This window comes from Bos grunniens, chromosome 21 (assembly GCF_055505025.1).
Source record: "Bos grunniens cultivar Pamir isolate PY7600 chromosome 21, Bosgru_T2T1.0, whole genome shotgun sequence".
NCBI lineage: Eukaryota > Metazoa > Chordata > Mammalia > Artiodactyla > Bovidae > Bos > Bos grunniens.
Window position 1 is genome coordinate 50,520,719 of NC_141185.1, and position 18,053 is coordinate 50,538,771.

The following is an 18,053-nucleotide window of genomic DNA, read 5'->3' on the forward strand; positions in this document are numbered from 1 at the left end:
CTAGGAGAGAGTGTCCAGTGACTTACCACCTGCCTTCACTCTCCAAAAAAACACACAGACAATTACCAACTAAGGCACCCCCAAGTGGACAGACATCCTTTGGCAATGAGGCCCCTCGGGAGGCCGAGGGTGTGACCGCTGCACAGAGGGCTGTGTGCTGTGGAGTCAGCACCTTAGGAGGTGGGAGGGGGCGGTGGGCAGAGGAGGAAGGAGTCTCAAGTCCTAATGGATCAGAAGAAGGAAGATGGGAAGAGGTGGTCAGGACACAGAAGGTGAGAAAACAAAGAGAGTCAGAATGGGGGTAAAGGCAGAAAATGTAGAAAAGATGAGCGAAGCAAGAGAAAGAGGCAAAAGAGAATGGGGGCTATCACATAAGACAGGAAGGAGACAGAGCAGAAGGAGGGAAGGAAACAGAAAAGAGAGTGAGATGAATGGGGAAGGATGTGAGAAGGGAGAGAGAGCCAGGAAGAGGGCATCAGAGGATGTCAGAGCTCAGTAGAGATCTCCTGTGAGCAGAGAGGATCAGGAGTCTGTGGGTTGACCCCCAGTCCCTACAGAAACCTGGTGGGCCCAGTACCCCAGGTCGGCCATGTAAGTCAGCAGGTTGGCGGCTGTCAGGACGGCCACAGCCAGGCGCTGCTCCCAGGCGCACATGCCGTGGGTAGTTCTATCAACGCAGTTCACATCACTGGACTGCTGGGGCTGCCTGCCATACTTCTCATCAAACTGGTAGAGCAGCCAGAGGACCAGAGCAGTGAAGTGGAGGAGGATAGACAGCAAGTTCAGTCCCAGATGAAAAACGGGGAAGGAGATGGGCAGCCTGTTCTCCCATTCTTCCCGGTCCATCAGCATGGCCAGAACTGCCAGGATGAAGCAGATGGAATACACGGCCACGCACCACTCCAGGGCTGGCTGGTCTATGTACAGGGAGGTGTTGCTGAGGAAGGCAAAGATAACACAGGCCACAAAGGTCTCCAGCACCTTCAGCAGGCCTGGCATGGTGTGCACGAAGCAGGGGATCTCCTTGAGCTTGTAGCATTCCCATACGCAGGCCACTTCCATGACATAAACCACACATGCGATGCAGGAGAACACAGTGGCAGCAATGGCCCGGTTTCGGGTGGCATCATAAGGCAAGAACTTGATGTAGGTGATGGGGTAGAAGATGGAGGCTGAGAGGCAGATAAGGGCAGCATAGCAGGCATAGGTGATGGAGAAGTTGTACCAGCAGAAAGGAAAGTCGGTCGGGAACCTATATAATTCCAGTATGACGATGATGAGCGTACCAATGATACAGAAGCACCAGCTGAACATGATCCAGCTACTTATGTCCCCCCATCGAATCCCCATGTCGAGCACTAGGAAGAAAGCCGAGATGATGCAGACCAGCTGTGGCACGCGGAGGCAGCTGAACACAATGTACAAGCCACACTTTTCTGGGGATGTCCTACCGGTGGACATGATGTTGTGATGGTCAGGCAAGTCCCGTCACCAATATGGCAGTGGTCTTCACTGAGGACCCACCAGCCAACATACACTCTGGAGGCGGATTAAATCAGATGCCTTGAAAAGTCTCGGGGCCTGTGACTGCTGAGGCTCAGGATCTGTGGAGTTAGAACCAATAACTCAATCACTTGGGCAACAGCTCCAGAACTATATTCCCCACCCATCACCCTTGACCTTGTAACAAGACTGCTGCTGCTGCTGCTGCTAAGTCGCTTCAGTTGTGTCTGACTCTGTCAAGACTATCCCATTCCAAACCTCACAGCCCAGTTGGTTTTGCCTCAAGCCATAAAGACTTTTTATCTCTTTGGCTGTGCGCCACTATTTTTGGAGATACCGTGGAATGTGGCCCTTATCCGCAATCCCAACATTTTAAGGCTCCAAAAAGAAAAGAAGAACTTTTATAAATTCCTTTGGCTAGAGAATCTTCCTGAACAGACATGAGAAAATTTATCAGGTCAGTTCAATTCAGTCGCTCAGTTGTGTCCAACTCTTTGCAACCCCATGGACTGCAGCAAGCCAGGGCTCCCTGTCCATCACCAACTCCTGGAGCTTGCTTAAACTTATGGCCATCAAGTCTGTGATGCCATCCAACCATCTCATCCTCTATCATCCCCTTCTCCTCCCACCTTCAATCCTTCCCAGCATCAGGGTCTTTTCAAATGAGTCACTTCTTCTCATCAGGTGGCCAAAGTACTGGAGTTTCAGCTTCAGCATCAGTCCTTCCAATGAATATTCAGGACTGACTTCCTTTAAGACTGACTGGTTTGATCTCCTTGCAGTCCAAAGGACTCTCAAGAGTCTTCTCCAACACCACAGTTCAAAAGCATCAATTCTTTGGCGCTCAGCTTTGTTTATAGTCCAACTATCACATCCGTACATGACTACTGGAAAAACCATAGCTTTGACCATGTGGACCTTTGTCAGCAAAGTAATGACTCTGCTTTTTAATGCTCTGTCTAGGTTTGCCATAGCTTTTCTTCCAAGGAGCAAGCGGCTTTTAATTTCATGGGTGCAGTCAACATCGGCAGTGATTTTGGAGCCCAAGAAAATAAAGTCTGTCACTGTTTCCTTTGTTTCCCCATCTATTTTCCATGAAGTGAGGAGACCAGATACCATGATCTTAGTTTTCTGAATGTTGAGTTTTAAGCCAATTTTTTCACTCCTGTTTTACATTCATCAAGAGGCACTTCAGTTCCTCTTCACTCTCTGCCATAAGGGTGGTGTCATCTGCATATCTGAGTTTATTGATATTTCTCCTGGCAATCTTGATTCCAGCTAGTGCTTCATCCAGCCCAGCATTTCACATGACGTGCTCAGCATATAAGTTAAATAATATACAGCCTTGATGTACTCCTTTCTCAGTTTGGAACCAGTCATTGTTCCATGTCCGGTTCTAACTGTTCCTTCTTGACCTGCATACAGATTTCTCAGGAGGCAGGTCAAGTGGTCTGGTATTCCCATCTCTTTCAGAATTTTCCAGTTTTTTGTGATCCACACAGTCAAAGGCTTTGGCATAGTCAATAAAGCAGATGTTTTTCTGGAACTCTCTTGCTTTTTTGATGATCCAACGGATGTTGGCAATTTGAAACCACCAGAGTGGTTACTCTGCCTTTTCTAAATCTAGCTTGAACATCTGGAAGTTCTCAGTTTACATACTGTTGAAGTCTGGCTTGGAGAATTTTGAGCATTACTTTGCTAGCGTGTGAGATGTGTGCAATTGTATGGTAGTTTAAACATCCTTCAGCATTTCCTTTCTTTGGGATTGGAATGAAAACTGACCTTTTCCAGTCCTGTGGCCACAGTTTTCCAAATTTGCTGGCATATTGAGTGCTGTACTTTTAGGACTGCATCACCTTTTAGGACTTGAAATAGCTCAGTTGAAATTCTATCACCTCCACTTGCTTTGTTTGTAGTGATGCTTCCTAAGGCCCACTTGACTATGGACTCCAGGATGTCTGGCTCTAGGTGAGTGATCACACCATCATGGTTATCTGGGTCATTAAGTTATTTTATTGTATAGTTCTGTGTATTCTTGCCACCTCTTCTTAATACCTTGTTTTTGTTAAGTCCATACCGTTTCTGTCTTTTATTGGGCCCATCTTTGCATGAAAAATTCCCTTGGTATCTCTAATATTCTTGAAGAGATCTCTAGTCTTTCCCATTCTATTGTTTTCCTCTGTTTCTTTGCACTGATCACTGAGGAAGGCTTTCTTATCTCTCCTTGCTATTCTTTGGAATTCTGCATTCAGATGGGTATAGCTTTCATTTTCTCCTTTGCCTTTAGCTTCTCTTTTTTTCTCAGCTATTTGTAAGGCTTCTTCAGACAATCATTTTGTCTTTTTGCATTTCTTTTTCTTGGGATGGTCTTGATCACTACCTCCTGTACAATGTCATGAACTTCCGTCCATAGTTCATCAGGCACTCTATCAGACCCAACCCCTTGAATCTATTTGTCACTTCCTCTGTATCATCGTAAAGGATTTGATTTAGGTCATACCTGAATGGTCTAGTGGTTTTCCCTACTTTCTTCAATTTAAGTCTGAATTTGGCAATAAGGAAATTCATAATATGAACCACAATTCGCTCCCAGTCTTATTTTTGCTGACTGTGTATAGGCCTTCTCCATCTTTGGCTGCAAAGAATATAATCCATCTGATTTCTGTATTGACCATCTGGTGATGTCCATGTGTAGAGTCATCTCTTGTGTTGTTGGAAGAGTAGAGTGTTTGGTATGACCTGTATGTTCTCTTGGCAAAAGTCTGTTAGCCTTTGCCCTGCTTTATTTTGTACTCCAAGGCCAAACTTGCTTGTTACTCCAGGTATCTCTTGACTTCCTACTTTTGTATTCCAGTCCCCTATGATGAAAATGACATCTTTTTTTTGGTGTTAGCTCTAGAAGGTCGTGTAGGTCATCATAGAACCGTTCAACTTCAGCTTCTTTGGCATTAGTGGTTGGGGCATAGACTTGGATCCCAGTGATCTTGAATGGTTTGCCTTGTAAATGAACAGAGATCACTCTGTCATATTTGAGATTGCACCCAAGTATGGCATTTTGGACTCTTGTTGACTATGATGGCTACTTCATTTCTTCTAAGGGATTCTTGCCCACAGTAGTAAATATAATGGTCATCTGAATTAAATTTGCCCATTCCAGGAGTAACAACAAGATGGTGGAGTCGAAGGATGTGCACTCATTTTCTCCCTTGAAAACTCCAGGGAGAGTTGGAGTTGGCAACTCATTGCTGAACAACCATCAACAGGAGAATGTTGGATCCAACCAAAAAAGATATCCCATGTCCAAGGACAAAGGAGAAGCCCCAACAAGATGGTAGGAGAAAATTTAGAGTCTTTATTTATTTCACTTAGTGTGAACGTTCAAAGGTTCAGTGCAAAAACAGTCATATGTTTGTTTATAAGGTGCTTTCAGACCCTTAGAAAAAAGGGTTTGAAAAAAGGGATTGTGGATTGTACTGTGGATGGCTTCTATATTGTTTTCCATTCATATTTTTGTGTGGTTTACTTCTTCTCATGTATGCATGCATGCTAAGTTGCTTCAGCTGTGTCTGAGTCTTCGCAACCCTATGGACTGTAGCCCACCAGGATCCTCTGTCCATGGGATTCTCTGGGCAAGCATACTGGAGTAATATATAAATTAAAAATAATAATAATACTGGAGTGTGTTGCCCTCCTCCAGGGGATCTTCCTGACCAAGGATTGAACCCATGTCCTACGTCTCCTGCATTGGCAGATGGGTTCTTTATCACTAGTACCACCTGGGAAGTCCCTTCTCATGTATAATTGATATAAAGTAGGAGTATGATCATCTCCCATGTCCTGGTTTCCCCTCTTAGGCATGGCCCGTCTTCCTCCTGCTCACCCGAGCATCCACCCTTCCATCCATGTCCTCAACCTCATGTACAGCCTTCAGCACATTTCATGGGCTCTGAAATCATATGTAGAAACATGTGTACATACATGCAAATATGGTTTGAGGCAGTATCTATATCTCTTTTTCCATTTTATAGACATGAAACAATATCTTGCACACAGCACCTTGCTTTTCCACCACACCCGACAGGTGCAGCTGGTCCTCTCCAGGGGCCCTAGTCCTCTCCATCCCCTTTACTTATTTCCTTCCCTCCTCGTTCCTGGGGGCGTTTGGACGACCACCTTTCTTTAGATCAGTGGACCCTTCCCCGTGAGTCTCAGACACTGGGGGACACAGGAGATAACAAGAGGTCCTGGGATCCATGTGACCACCATGCTCTAGGGCAGGAGGTCAGCAAGCTTTTCCGAAAACTTTAAAAAAAAATATGACAAAGAATATACTTTTTATTTTTGGAAATTCATCTTGATTTCCTGGGGTTACTGCAGTGAATTATCACAAGCCTGGTGGCTTAAAACAACAGAGATGTGTTCTCTCACAGTTCCAGAGGTCAGCGTTTTGAAACAAGGTGTCAGCAGGACTGTGGTCTCTCATGCCCCAGGGGAGGTCCCTCTTTGTCTCTTTTAGCTTCTGGAGACCCCTTAGCCATGTTATCCAACTCAGGCTTGTTTGCTCATTCCTCAAGAGGCCAAACACTGAGAGATGAATGTTGGGCTTTGCCTGGGACAAAGTGCTGCACCTCTGCTGTGAACACAATCACCACCCACATCTGTGCATCAGCCCATGATGGGCAGCGGGTTGAAAAATATAATAAACGTTTCCACCATTTTTTGTGGATAATCTCTGTAAAGAGGATTGGCAATTGTCCAGTTTAGTAGGTCTGAGGTTGAAAACAGTGTAAGTCCAATAATAGCCACAGGGCTGTCCTCCTGCAGAGAACTATCTTAGTGGAAATCCAACCCCACCCACCCTCGAGGACACATGGAGGCCAAGCTGAGTGACCTGACGGTCTTAAAAGGAGAGACTACTTCAGACCCCCTTTCTTCCTCATGCTGTGGTGACGCTAAGGCTGTGCCCCGCCCCAACACTAGGACCCCTCCTTCTTCCAGAGACTTGGGGAGCCGGGCACAGACCTCGGGGCAACCTCTACCTGGGCCATCGGGATAAGAACCCCAGAGGTCGGGGTGGAGTCAGTTCCCTAAGAAGCTGGCTCCTCTTCTCCCTCCTTTGCCTGCAAAGACTCCTCTGTAAAGAGTGCAGGCTTTTCACACTTTAGTTTCCCTTTTGTACAATTAATTTAGTGCCCTTGTTGGAAAAAATCCTTATTATGAGTAACAGGAAGGCTCAAATGTGGAATATCCTCCCACTTAACCAGATCTCTGACAAATCAGTTCTAACTGCAAAATAGGGGAGTAATTTAGAGACCCACCTGGGACTACTGCTTTTCAGAATCAGAAACATATGTGAGCCAGGCTGTATTATAATTCAAAAACCTCTTTTTTCTTGGTTATAGGGTTATAGCTCTGGTTTTGCCAATCTGTTAAGATGCGTCCCAGTGAACTTCTAGAAGGGATGGATAAAGACACCCCTCCCCCGCCCCCCAATGCACTTCACATCACTTGTTCCCCTAGAGCAGATTACAAACAAACAAACTAATTCTCTGGGAGAGACTAGTACAGAGTGGCAAGCGAGTCATTTCCCACTCCTGCGGTGTTCAAAGTGAAGGCGTTAGTCTCCGCTTAGTCATGTCCAACTCTTTTGTGACTCCATGGTCTGTAGCCTGCCAGGCTTCCCTGTCCATGGGATTTTCCAGTAAGAATACTGGAGTGGGTTGCCATTCTTTTCTCCAGGGGATCTTCCCAATCCGGGGATCAAACTCTCATTTCCTGCATTGCTGGCAGATTCTTTATGTCTGAGTTCTAAAGGGCAAAGATTATGTCCAAATGGGTGGGAATGGGGGGCTTCCGGGGTGCACGACCCTCTACTCACTCAGTCAAGAGCTCAGCAGCTCCTTCAGAAGCCAGTTTCCTTCTCTCAACAGAAACTGAAAACAGGCTGTCCACAATGAGTGGGGAGGGATAGGAAAATTCCAGAAACTAATGAGTTTAGCAGCTGTAAAACTTACCTGTGGATCCTCCCCACCTTCCCAACAGCAGCCTCCTCATCAACTCAAGTGTAGCTAGAGGGGCAGAGGCTAGGGGACCTGACTCCTGCCTGGTTGCACAAAGGCTCTGACTGTCACCAGGCTCTGATTAGTTTGCTGAAAAGACAATACAGAGAGGTCAGTGTTGGATGAAAGAAAAGTAACTTTATCTTAAGGAAGCCGGCAACTAGGGGAGAAGGTGGGAACCAACGCCCAACGCTGCAAGGTTCAGCTGGGATTTACGCAAGAGAAACAGGAAATGGTTGCAGGATGTGTGCTGGGGTGTGTCGTGCTTCTAGTTTTGGAGACTTTGCATTAAACATAAGGCGCCTTGGTGGACTGAGAACCTGAGTTTGTGGTCATTACATTGTCCAAATCAGCACATCTGCTCTAGGGGTGAGTGGCCATATATTCCTGGAAAAACAAAAACAAAGAAACAGAACAAAACAGGCAAAGTGAAACTGAACCAGTCCATCAAAACCCAGAGCTGTGTAGTTCACAGATTTTATTGTAAAATAAGCAAGATGACAACACCAGTGCTGGTGACCTGCCTGACCGTCACCATCACCATGAGAACCTCCTCAGGCCTGGGCTCCAGGACCGTGGGCTTCTTCCTCCACCTGGGGCAGCTGCTCTCCGCCTGCATGCCCTCCCTGCTGGTGGCCAGCATGGACACTTGGAGTGAGTGCACAGTTAACTGGTCTGTGATCCTGTGGTGCTTCTGCTTCGGTGGGACCCTCCACTGTCTTCATAGTGGAGTTGTGTGGGCTCCAATCCCACTTTCCCTTGTCCTGCTATTCTCTACCACTGTGCCTTCTATTTCACCCTTTGCTGCCTCATTGTTTTCATCATCAACTATGTTCAGTTCTTGCTCCAGGGTCCCACCTGGAACCAGGCCATCTCTGCCACTGCCTTCTCCTTCATCCGTTCTGTGCTTTATGCCACCAAAGTGGCCTGGACCTGTGCCCTGACTGGTGATACATCCTGCTCGGTGCCTGCTGGTCCAGATGTGCTTGGGAGCCTGTTGATCTTCCTGGTCTGTGTCATTCTTGCTCTCACTTATAGCATCCTTGTAAACTGTGACACCCGTTTCCAGTGTACTTCTGCCATGGTAAGACAAATGACCCTGTGCTCCATCTGCTTCTCCCTGGGGACCATGTCCACCCTGTTGCTCAAGGATGACAATGAAACACATATTTGTGGACCATCCTTTAGTATAGATGGAGACCGTGCTCTCCATCCTCCTCTACACCAGCTCTCTGGTCCTCTGGCCATTCTATCCCTTTGAAGAAAAGCTGAGCGGGCAGCCCCCGAGGTCCAGTAGTGTAAGCTGCTGTGGTTAAAAAACTCACCTGCTCTGTGCATCTGGGATGAAGGTTGGACTGTGGGCATCTTGACATCTACTAACCTGCTGATTTACTTGGCTGACCTGCTGTACTTGGTCTTGGAGGCTTCTGTAGGGACTAAGGATGGGCCCCGGGGCTCCCAATTTCTCTTTTCACCTGCAGTTTCTTCACTGAGCTTGGGATGTTCTCTTCCTGGTTCTTTCTCTCCCTTCTCACATCCTTCCCCATTCATCTCCTTCCCTTTCCATTTCCTTCCCTCCTGCTCTGTCTTCTTGTTTTCTTTGTTGGCCCAAGCCCTGTTTTGCTTCTTTCTTTTTTTCCACTCTTATCTTTTCTACATTTTCTGCTTTTTGCCCCTTTTCTGGTCATCCTTGGTTTTCTCGTCTCCTGTGTCCTGACCACCACTCCCCATTTTCCTTCTTCTGATCCATCAGGACCTGAGACTCCTTCCTTCTCTGCCCACCGCCCCCTCCCACCTCCCAAGGTGCTGACTTCACAGCCACAGCCCTCTGTGCAGCTGTTCACACCCTAGGCCTCTGGAAGGGCCTCATTGCCAAAGTGTGTTTGTCCCCCTGACAGTGTCTTATTTGGAGATGTGGGGGGAAGGGCTGGAGATTAGGGTGGGTAGCTAGAGATTCCAGAGAAGGCACTGGCACCCCACTCCAGTACTCTTGCCTGGAAAATCCCATGGATGGAGGAGCTTGGAAGGCTGCAGTCCATGGGGTCGCTGAGGGTCGGACTGAGCGACTTCACTTTCCCTTCTCACTTTGATGCATTGGAAAAGGAAATGGCAATCCACTCCAGTGTTCTTGCCTGGAGAATCCCAGGGACGGGGGAGCCTGGTGGGCTGCCGTCTATGGGGTCGCACAAAGTCAGACGCACAATAGTATTTGTTGACCAAGTGGAGTCTTAAAGTCATCTGACTATTTATGAGGCTGAAAGGGCTCCCAGAGAAGAGGTGGTCTGGGCCCAAGTCCTGAGGAAATGGTTCCCTCCTGTTGCTTTTTCACATATCTGTAGTTGTTGCCATTGTTTGGTCACTAAGTCATGTCCAACTCTTTGCAACCACAAGAACTGTAGCCCACCAGACTGCTCTGTCCATGGGAGACTTGTGGGGCCTTCATAGCCACCAGCTACTGTAAAGGGCTGCCTATCTCAATGCAGGGGAACAGTGGGCACATATACTCAGACACACATACAAACACACACAGACACACACATTGAGTGTGCACACAGGCATACAACTTTAAAGAGAGGCATCTGGGTGCTGCTATGGCCCCTTTAAGAGTTAGGGGGACAGGATATTGGCACTTGGTGGGGTCCAACCTCTTGAGTCACAGGCTGGGCTACAACCCCTGGCTGTGGTCCAGGTGTGGGTGGGGAATCAGTGGCAGTGGTTCCCAGAAACCTAGGTTTGGGTGAGGGTGCAAATTGGCTAGGACCCTTCTGACCTGTGTCTCTGCTGTGAGCAAATTTGGGGCATTAGTATATGTGAATTTGTCTTGCAGAGTTTTTTTCTTTCTTCCATCTTTCTATTGAGGTTACAAAGGACATTATCAATATGGGAGAAGGGACAAGGTTCTTCTCTGTGATTAACTGAAGGGGCTGATGGGAACCGGAAGCTTCAGAAATTTTTTTAAAATAATATACACTGATATAGATTGTATTACGCTTGAGGCTCAGAGAAACAGGAAGCAGAAGCAGAAAGCACCTGGCACACAGAAACACACGTGTGTCGCCTCACAGCCAGGCGCTGCAATTCATATGACAACGGAAGCAGCAAACTTCACCCCCTAAAGCACCTGCCCAGGAAAATTTGAAAAGAGACTTCCCCTTTAAAAACAGTCACCCAGCAATTTTTGACCCCTTGAACAGGAGAAAAGAAAAAAAACTCCAGGCTAGCATCACCTCTAAGGCTGCAGTGGCCATGCTCTTCTCCCTGCAGAGGCAGGAAATGATATTTCCATCACTGAGACAGGAGGGCTACATCACTGCCCCTCACCAACATTGCCAACGGGTGTCTTCAAGACCCTGGGGTTCTCTACTGGCTCCTATTTTTGGTTTCCCAGAGAGTATTGGGATGGAAGGCATTCACCTCCAGCTTCCTCTAAGATGCCCTCTAGGCAGCCAGTGTTTAATGAGCCTGCCAAAATTCTGGAGCCAATCTCAGGTGGGGCTGAGCACCAGGTGGGGCCCAGGGACCCAGGGTCTCTGCTTCAAGACTCTCTCCCACTGGGAATTATTGACCTCCAGAGTTTTGAAATGGCAACCCACTCCAGTGTTCTTGCCTGGAGAATCCCAGGGACAGCAGAGCCTGGTGGGCTGCCATCTCTGGGGTCACACAGAGTCGGACATGACTGAAGCGACTTAGCAGCAGCAGCAGCAGAGATTTTGTTTTAACTGAAAAGGGAGACACACGGTACATCCCTCTGCTCTGAGACAGGCTCCAATCCCTATATATCCACTCCACCCCCAAAGCCAGACACACGCACCAACTAAGGCACCCCCAAGGGGACAGACACACTTTGGCAATGAGGCCCCTCCGGAGGCCCAGGGTGTGAAGAGCTGCACAGAGGGTTGTATGCTGTGGAGTCAGCATCTTAGGAGGTGGGAGGGGGCGGTGGGCAGAGGAGGAAGGAGTCTCAGGTCCTGATGGATCAGAAGAAGGAGAATGGGGAGAGGTGGTCAGGACACGGGAGACAAGAAAACCAAGGATGACCCGATAAAGGACAAAAAGCAGAAAATGCAGGAAAGATGGGAGCACCAAGAGAAAAAGGCAAAACAGGGTGTGGGGAAACACAAAACCCAGAAGGAGACAGAGCAGAAGGAGGGAAGGGAACAGAAAGGAGAGTGAGGAAGGGTGAAAGGAGGGCGAGAGGGAGCTGTACTGGGACTTCCTAATGCTGTACTTACCCAGCCTTGAGAGATTCCACAGAAACAGAAGCTGGAAAAACAGCATAAGTTAAGAAACTATGTTAATGATTATCTTTCATGTTTTTCTTAGAATAATAGCCTTGTTACAAGCCCCAAGGCCAGATGCAGAAGGGAGTATGACTGGGATCATGAAAGCACGGACCTTGGAACACCGGGTCAGCGCCAGGCATGAACGCTGCCTACGCACTTGCTGATTGTTCCCGAGACTGGCCCAGAAGGGAAAGGCCTGGGGTGAAAACAAGGAGATCTGGACTCTGTCAGTATAGTCCATGACATTTAGGAGTATGTGCTTAAAACAGCATGTGTCTTGAGAAAGATAAGATCAAAGAAAGTCTTGTAGTCTGCAATTTGGAATAAAAGCTGGACTCAGAGTGGACTCTGCACATCAGTCCAATAGAGGCTGCAGGTCCCCTGACCCATTGCACCAGATTTTGTGTTCTGTCTTCATTCTCGAGGCTCGCTCCTGGACTGTTAAGGCAACAATTGGCACCCAACGTGGGGCTGGAGCAAAAGACCTCTACGAGTGCAAGTGAAACTGCAGGGACGCAGAACCTGGGACGATTGAGCAGCCTCTGAAAATCTCCACTGGTAAGTCTTACAGGCATGTAATCAGGGTTAAAATGGGAAATGTTGAGAGTGCAGAAAACTATTGCCCGTATATTTGTTTATTAAGACAGCTCTTGAAAGTGGGAGGAGTTTCTATTAGTGAAGGGCAATTATTAGAATTGTTACAAGCAGTGGATAAATACTGCTGCTGGTTCCCATCAATAGGGACCTTAGTTTTAAAAGCCTGGGAAAAGATTGGAGCTGAGTTAAAGAAAGAATATGCGAAAGGAACTCCGCTCCCTGTTTCTATTTGGAGTACGTGGGCATTAATTAAGTCAGTACTGGAACTTTTACAGACTTCTGATTCTTCTGATGAAAGTGATGATGACTCTTTTGAAAAGCCTCAAAGTCCAGAGTATGTGAAGCCAGAGGGAAAGGGCAAGCCATCTGCAAAACCCGCTCCCTCAGCTCCCAAGGAGGGTGATGAGGGATTTTTTTCTCCACCTCCTTCCCACTGTTTTCCATCCCTACCACCTGCTTTTGCAGGAAACATTTTCAGTCGAGAGTCTATGCCCACTCCTCGCCTTTCATCCATAGAGAAAGGAATTTTACAAGCACAACGGGAAGGAGATTTAGAGGCTTTTTGTACTACCTCTCCTATGACTATTCATGAGAGTGTAGCTCTTGGTGTTGATCCTAACAACCCTAATGGAGTCTATGAGGCTGTTCGTGAGCCTTTTCCTTTTAAAATCCTAAAGGAATTAAAACAAGCAATACAAAATTATGGTGTAAATTCCCCGTTCACGGTAGAAATAGTTCAGAGTGTGGCAGAGGGCAATCGCCTCATTCCAGCAGATTGGTTGGCATTAGCAAAAACAGTCTTGACCCCAGGGGAGTTTCGTCAGTTCAGAACTTGGTGGCAGGATCATGCTGAGACTCTGGCTGCACACAATCAGACTCATAATATCCCTATTTCCTTGGAACAACTTACGGGGATAGGTCCATGGGGGAGAGTGCAAGATCAAATACGTATGAATGATCAAGCCATAAAACAATTGCGAAGCTGTTGCTTGAGGGCCTGGGAGAAAATAGAGTCAATAAGCCAGACTTCTGTTTCCTTTCAAAAAGTTGTCCAGGGGCCTAAGGAGCCCTATACTGAATTTATTGCCCGATTACAAGAGGCAATCTCCCAGCAAGTCACAGATGCCAAGGCAGCAGACATCTTATTACAATTGTTGGCTTACAATAATGCTAACATTGATTGCAAAAAAGTAATGAACCCTTTCAAAGGAAAAGCTAGTTTAAATGATTATGTTAAGCTATGACAGGGAGTGGGAACCGAATCCTTTAAAGGGGATTTATTAGCTCAAGCTATGGCTAGATTACAACTTCCTAAATTCCCCAGCACTTGTTTTAATTGTGGGAAACCTGGACATACTAGGGTTGAATGTAAGTTCAAAAAAGGGAACTTTCAAAAAGGTAATTCACAAAAGGGGAATGTCCCCAGCCTCTGCCCAAAATGTAAAAGAGGAAATCATTGGGCAAATCAATGTCGTTCTAAATTTCATAAGGATGGCACCCCCCTTTTGGGAAACGGCTCCCAGGGCAAGCTCCCAGCCCCAACAAACAAGGGAGCCTGTCCTGTTCAGACTCCACAAATGTCTTCCCCAACTACTCCTGCCAACAACAATAACGGTCAGAATTGTGGTGACCCAAGGACGAAAGAGCAGATGAAACCAAGGAGGGTCTTGCAATGCAGGAATGGAAAAACCAGACCCTTGTCGTCTTTCCCTCCCCCTTCTTGTAACTATTAATGGATTTCAAGTCCTCCTGAGCAGTATAACCTGTCTCCCCTCCTACCCCATAGGAGGAAGGTATTTGCCTTACTCTTCCCTCCACCCAATATACATGCCTCATCCAATCAGCAAATGACCCACAAGACCCCTATCCCGCTCCTGTACTCCGGTTAAAAAGTGGACTAAAGACCCCTGTTCAATGTTGGTTCTCCCTTGAGCTGGCCCAGTGTTCTAACAGTGTCTCCCATTCTAATAAACTTTATTTCCTCTCATTCTGTCTTATGTCTGGAAATTCTTTTCCCACCAGCACCTAGACCACAACATTTTTGGTGGCCTGTATGGGGACTTGGGGTCTCTTCCCCACCTCCTCACTTCTCCTTTCTCATAGGGACCCTCTGCAACAGGCAAGTGCTGTGGAAGCAACTGAGGAACTCTGGCCAGGGTTATCCTCTGGTGTGTTCCAAGGACCCCACAGCTCACTGAGCCCCAGTAGCTGCCACCCAAATGGGAAGGGTCTCTCCTTCGTCTTCTTTCCAACTGAGGACTAGGCCAACCAATGTTGTGTGGGCATGGCTCAGGCTCTTAAAGGCCATTAGGGTGCCTGCCACATGAAGACTCCCGTGAGCCGGTCCACTAGGAGGGTCGCAGAGCGGATCAGGCCACAAGGGCATCCGCCCCCAGGAAGACAACTTGCGTGCACTGTGTCAGGCACGTAGTGGTTGAAGCAAAGCAGGGACAGACCATTGTCCCCTGGCCACCGCCTCCCCCGTAGCATTGTAAGGTGGATTCCTCAGCCTTCTCGCCTGTCACTTTCACTTCTTTCCCTTTCGGTCCGGATTGATTTACAGGAGCCTCGGTGTTGCCTCTGAGCCATCCCAAGAGTGCCTTCCATGTTTCAGGCAATCGCCCAATGGTGAGTCACCCAGCTGCTCCCAGGGATCTCTGTCTTTCTCTGCCCAGGTCACATGATGCCTTAGCTGCACAGTTCTCAGAGGTCACCTCTCACTGTTGTACGCGACTGTTGGGACGGTCGGCTATTTTTGTGCCAAGAGTTGCACCGAGACGTCACTGAGACAAAAAAGGGATGACTTTTTGCCGTCGGTGACTCTCAGTACCCCCGTTCTATGGTGTATAGGCTAAGGATGGGTTCTGGTATGTCTTGGGAGCCTTTCTCAGACTCACCCCTTGGCTACATTCTCAGAAACTGGAAAATTTTGACCCTGCAAAAGGCCTGCCCCAATACAAACTGGGGGACCCCCCAAAATGGCCTCTGAATGGCACACTAGCTTTTGCCAAAAGCAGAGAAAGGATTCAGAATTTCCTTATGTTCAGTCCTTCATGGCCCTCAGTTAGAATATGGATTTGAGGGACTCATGCCGCATGTGTCTTTCTGTTGCCTCCCTATCTCCTGTCCCCTGCTGTGTCTCTCTCCATTAGATTTCCTAGACAACCCCTACTCGACCTTTCATATCCACATGATCTCTAGGAAAGAATTCTGAGGTTCCCTTTGGTCCAGGTCTTTCTCCTATATTCAAAAGCCTGAAGGATCAAAACTGTCCTCTATGCTTATCTCTCAGATGGGGAGAGAACCAAGTTTCCCCCACTCCTAAACATCCTAAAGAGTTCCTGCTAACTACTGTTTCTCAGGGTGGGGAAGGATCAAGCTTCCCCCACTCCTGCAAATTTCCTTAACCCTTCAGATTCTTCTGATGGGACAAAGACCTCACTTCCCACCAGAGGGACAATCCAAGAATTTTATCAACTGATCTGTCCCTGATATCAGAGTCAATTTGCGCATAGTTGGTCTATAATTTAGGTGTAAAACTATGACTACAGAAAGGAAAGATGACTTTTTGACACAGGATGGCCATGATATTCTTTAGACTCCAGAGAAAACTGGTTAAAACAAAAATGTTTTTTCTTGGAAACTGAAAAACCGGTTCTTTTTGCATGTGCAATTAGAAACAACTAGCTTGTTAGGGAACCCTCTTACACTGTTGGTGGGAATGCAGACTAGTACAACCACTATGGAGAACAGTGTGGAGATTCCTTAAAAAGCTGGAAATAGAACTGCCATATGACCCAGCAATCCCACTGCTGGGTATACACACCGAGGAAACCAGAATTGAAAGAGACACGTGTACCCCAGTGTTCATTGCAGCACTGTTTATAATAGCCAGGACCTGGAAGCAACCTAGACGTCCATCAGCAGATGAATGGATAAGAAAGCTGTGGTACATATATACAATGGAGTATTACTCAGCCATTCAAAAGAATACATTTGAATCAGTTCTAATGAGGTGGATGAAACTGGAGCCTATATACAGAGTGAAGTAAGCCAGAAAGAAAAACACCAATACAGTGTACTAACGCATATATATAGACTTTAGAAAGATGGTAACGATGACCCTGTATGCGAGACAGCAAAAGAGACACAGATGTATAGAACCATCTTTGGACTCTGTGGGAGAGGGCAAGGGTGGGATGATTTGGGAGAATGGCATTGAAACATGTATAATGTCATATGTGAAACGAATTGCCAGCCCAGGTTTGATGCATGATACAGGATGCTCGGGGCTGGTGCACTGGGATGACCCAACGGGATGGTACAGGGGAGGGAGGTGGGAGGGGGGTCCAGGATGGGGAATATGTGTACACCCATAGCGGATTCATGTTGATGTATGGCAAAACCAATACAATATGTAAAGTAATTAGCCTCCAATTAAAATAAATTTATATTAAAAAAAATAAAAAATAAAAAGTTATTCATCCCTAAAAAAAATAAATAAATAAAAGCCCTGCCTAGGGAAAAGCTTGAAGTTAACTCTTTCTATGTCCCTGAAATACACAGCCCACTTTGCCTGAGACCTCAGCCTTGGGCAAATTAGAACTTCAGCAAAAAAAAGCAGTGGGGGGGAAGGTGGTTCAAAGAGACATTGTAAATCTCAGGCAGAAAACTATGAGATCTCTGTCTGTCTATCTGGATTTATGTGTGTCTCAGTGTGTGTCTTTTTTTTTTTTCAATAATATTGCTGAAGTTGTGAGTTCTAATTTAATTGGCCTAAAGAAAAGTAAGTGCTTACAAATCAGACAATTCTAAATACAAGAGAAATTAACCTAACTGAATTTCAGATTCACGTGAATTGGGAAATATTCAATATTAAATATCTAGTATTAACATTTGTTTGCTAATCTAATATAGACATGTCTAAGAGTCATTAAGATTAAGCATATTTTCATTGTACCTAGGTTTATTATAAGTTAAATATTTTATATTGTTATATCTGTCACAGGTTTGTCAGCAAGGAAGGTACCTCAAGTGAAAAAACTTCAAAAAAAATGTAAACGAGATATGAGCTTTTAGATAAACTCTATTAAGATTAAAAACGTCTGTCTAAAACAGTTTCTCTAGATTTTGGTAACCTGAATTTCTAGGGTTGTGCTGAACTAAGTAACAGAAGTTTATTGAACAGCTAGGTCATTTCCAAATAAAATAAGATTCTGAAACATTCATTACTGAATACTAATTTACAGAGAAACTAAAGATTTTGGACTATTAATAAATAATGTTTGATGCCATCCTGAGATGTTCGCTAGAATTTTTTTGAGAAATTATCACTGGTATGTGTGTTCACCAATCTATAGAATGCTAATATAAAGGTCAATTCTTGGTTGCTTAAGGAAAGCAGGATGTGTGTGTTCAGTAGAGAAGGTATGAGGAATGAAGTTACACTTTATGAAGGGGAAGGAAGTAGGTCTGACTTACCGTTGGCTGTTCCACGATGGGAGAACAAATGGGTACAGAGAGTGATAAGAAGGCTTTATGGAAAGTGGACCCCAAGGGAAGAGTTTTGTGTATAAATAAAAGTTTTCTTGAGATGTTGAACTGCCTTTGA

General features: G+C 46.2%; 1 protein-coding gene, 1 long non-coding RNA gene and 1 pseudogene across 2 annotated transcripts; 2 read left to right on the forward strand and 1 right to left on the reverse strand.

Annotated features, from left to right (window-relative positions):
* Nucleotides 1-242: 242 nt before the first annotated feature.
* On the reverse strand, nt 243-7,436 carry LOC147349701 (myeloid-associated differentiation marker-like). Its single transcript, XM_086364655.1, has 2 exons — nt 7,382-7,436; nt 243-1,604 (listed from the first exon to the last, which is right to left on the reverse strand). Exon 2 carries the CDS (start codon nt 1,459-1,461, stop codon nt 523-525), a length of 939 nt encoding a protein of 312 aa, XP_086220781.1. The 5' UTR covers nt 1,462-1,604; nt 7,382-7,436; the 3' UTR covers nt 243-522.
* A 555-nt stretch (nt 7,437-7,991) lies between these two features.
* Nucleotides 7,992-8,823, forward strand: LOC147349702 (myeloid-associated differentiation marker-like; annotated as a pseudogene).
* A 2,788-nt stretch (nt 8,824-11,611) lies between these two features.
* LOC147349703 (uncharacterized) lies at nt 11,612-17,003 on the forward strand. Its single transcript, XR_015150088.1, has 2 exons — nt 11,612-12,403; nt 15,006-17,003. It is a non-coding gene; the product is annotated as an uncharacterized LOC147349703 (long non-coding RNA).
* Nucleotides 17,004-18,053: the final 1,050 nt, after the last annotated feature.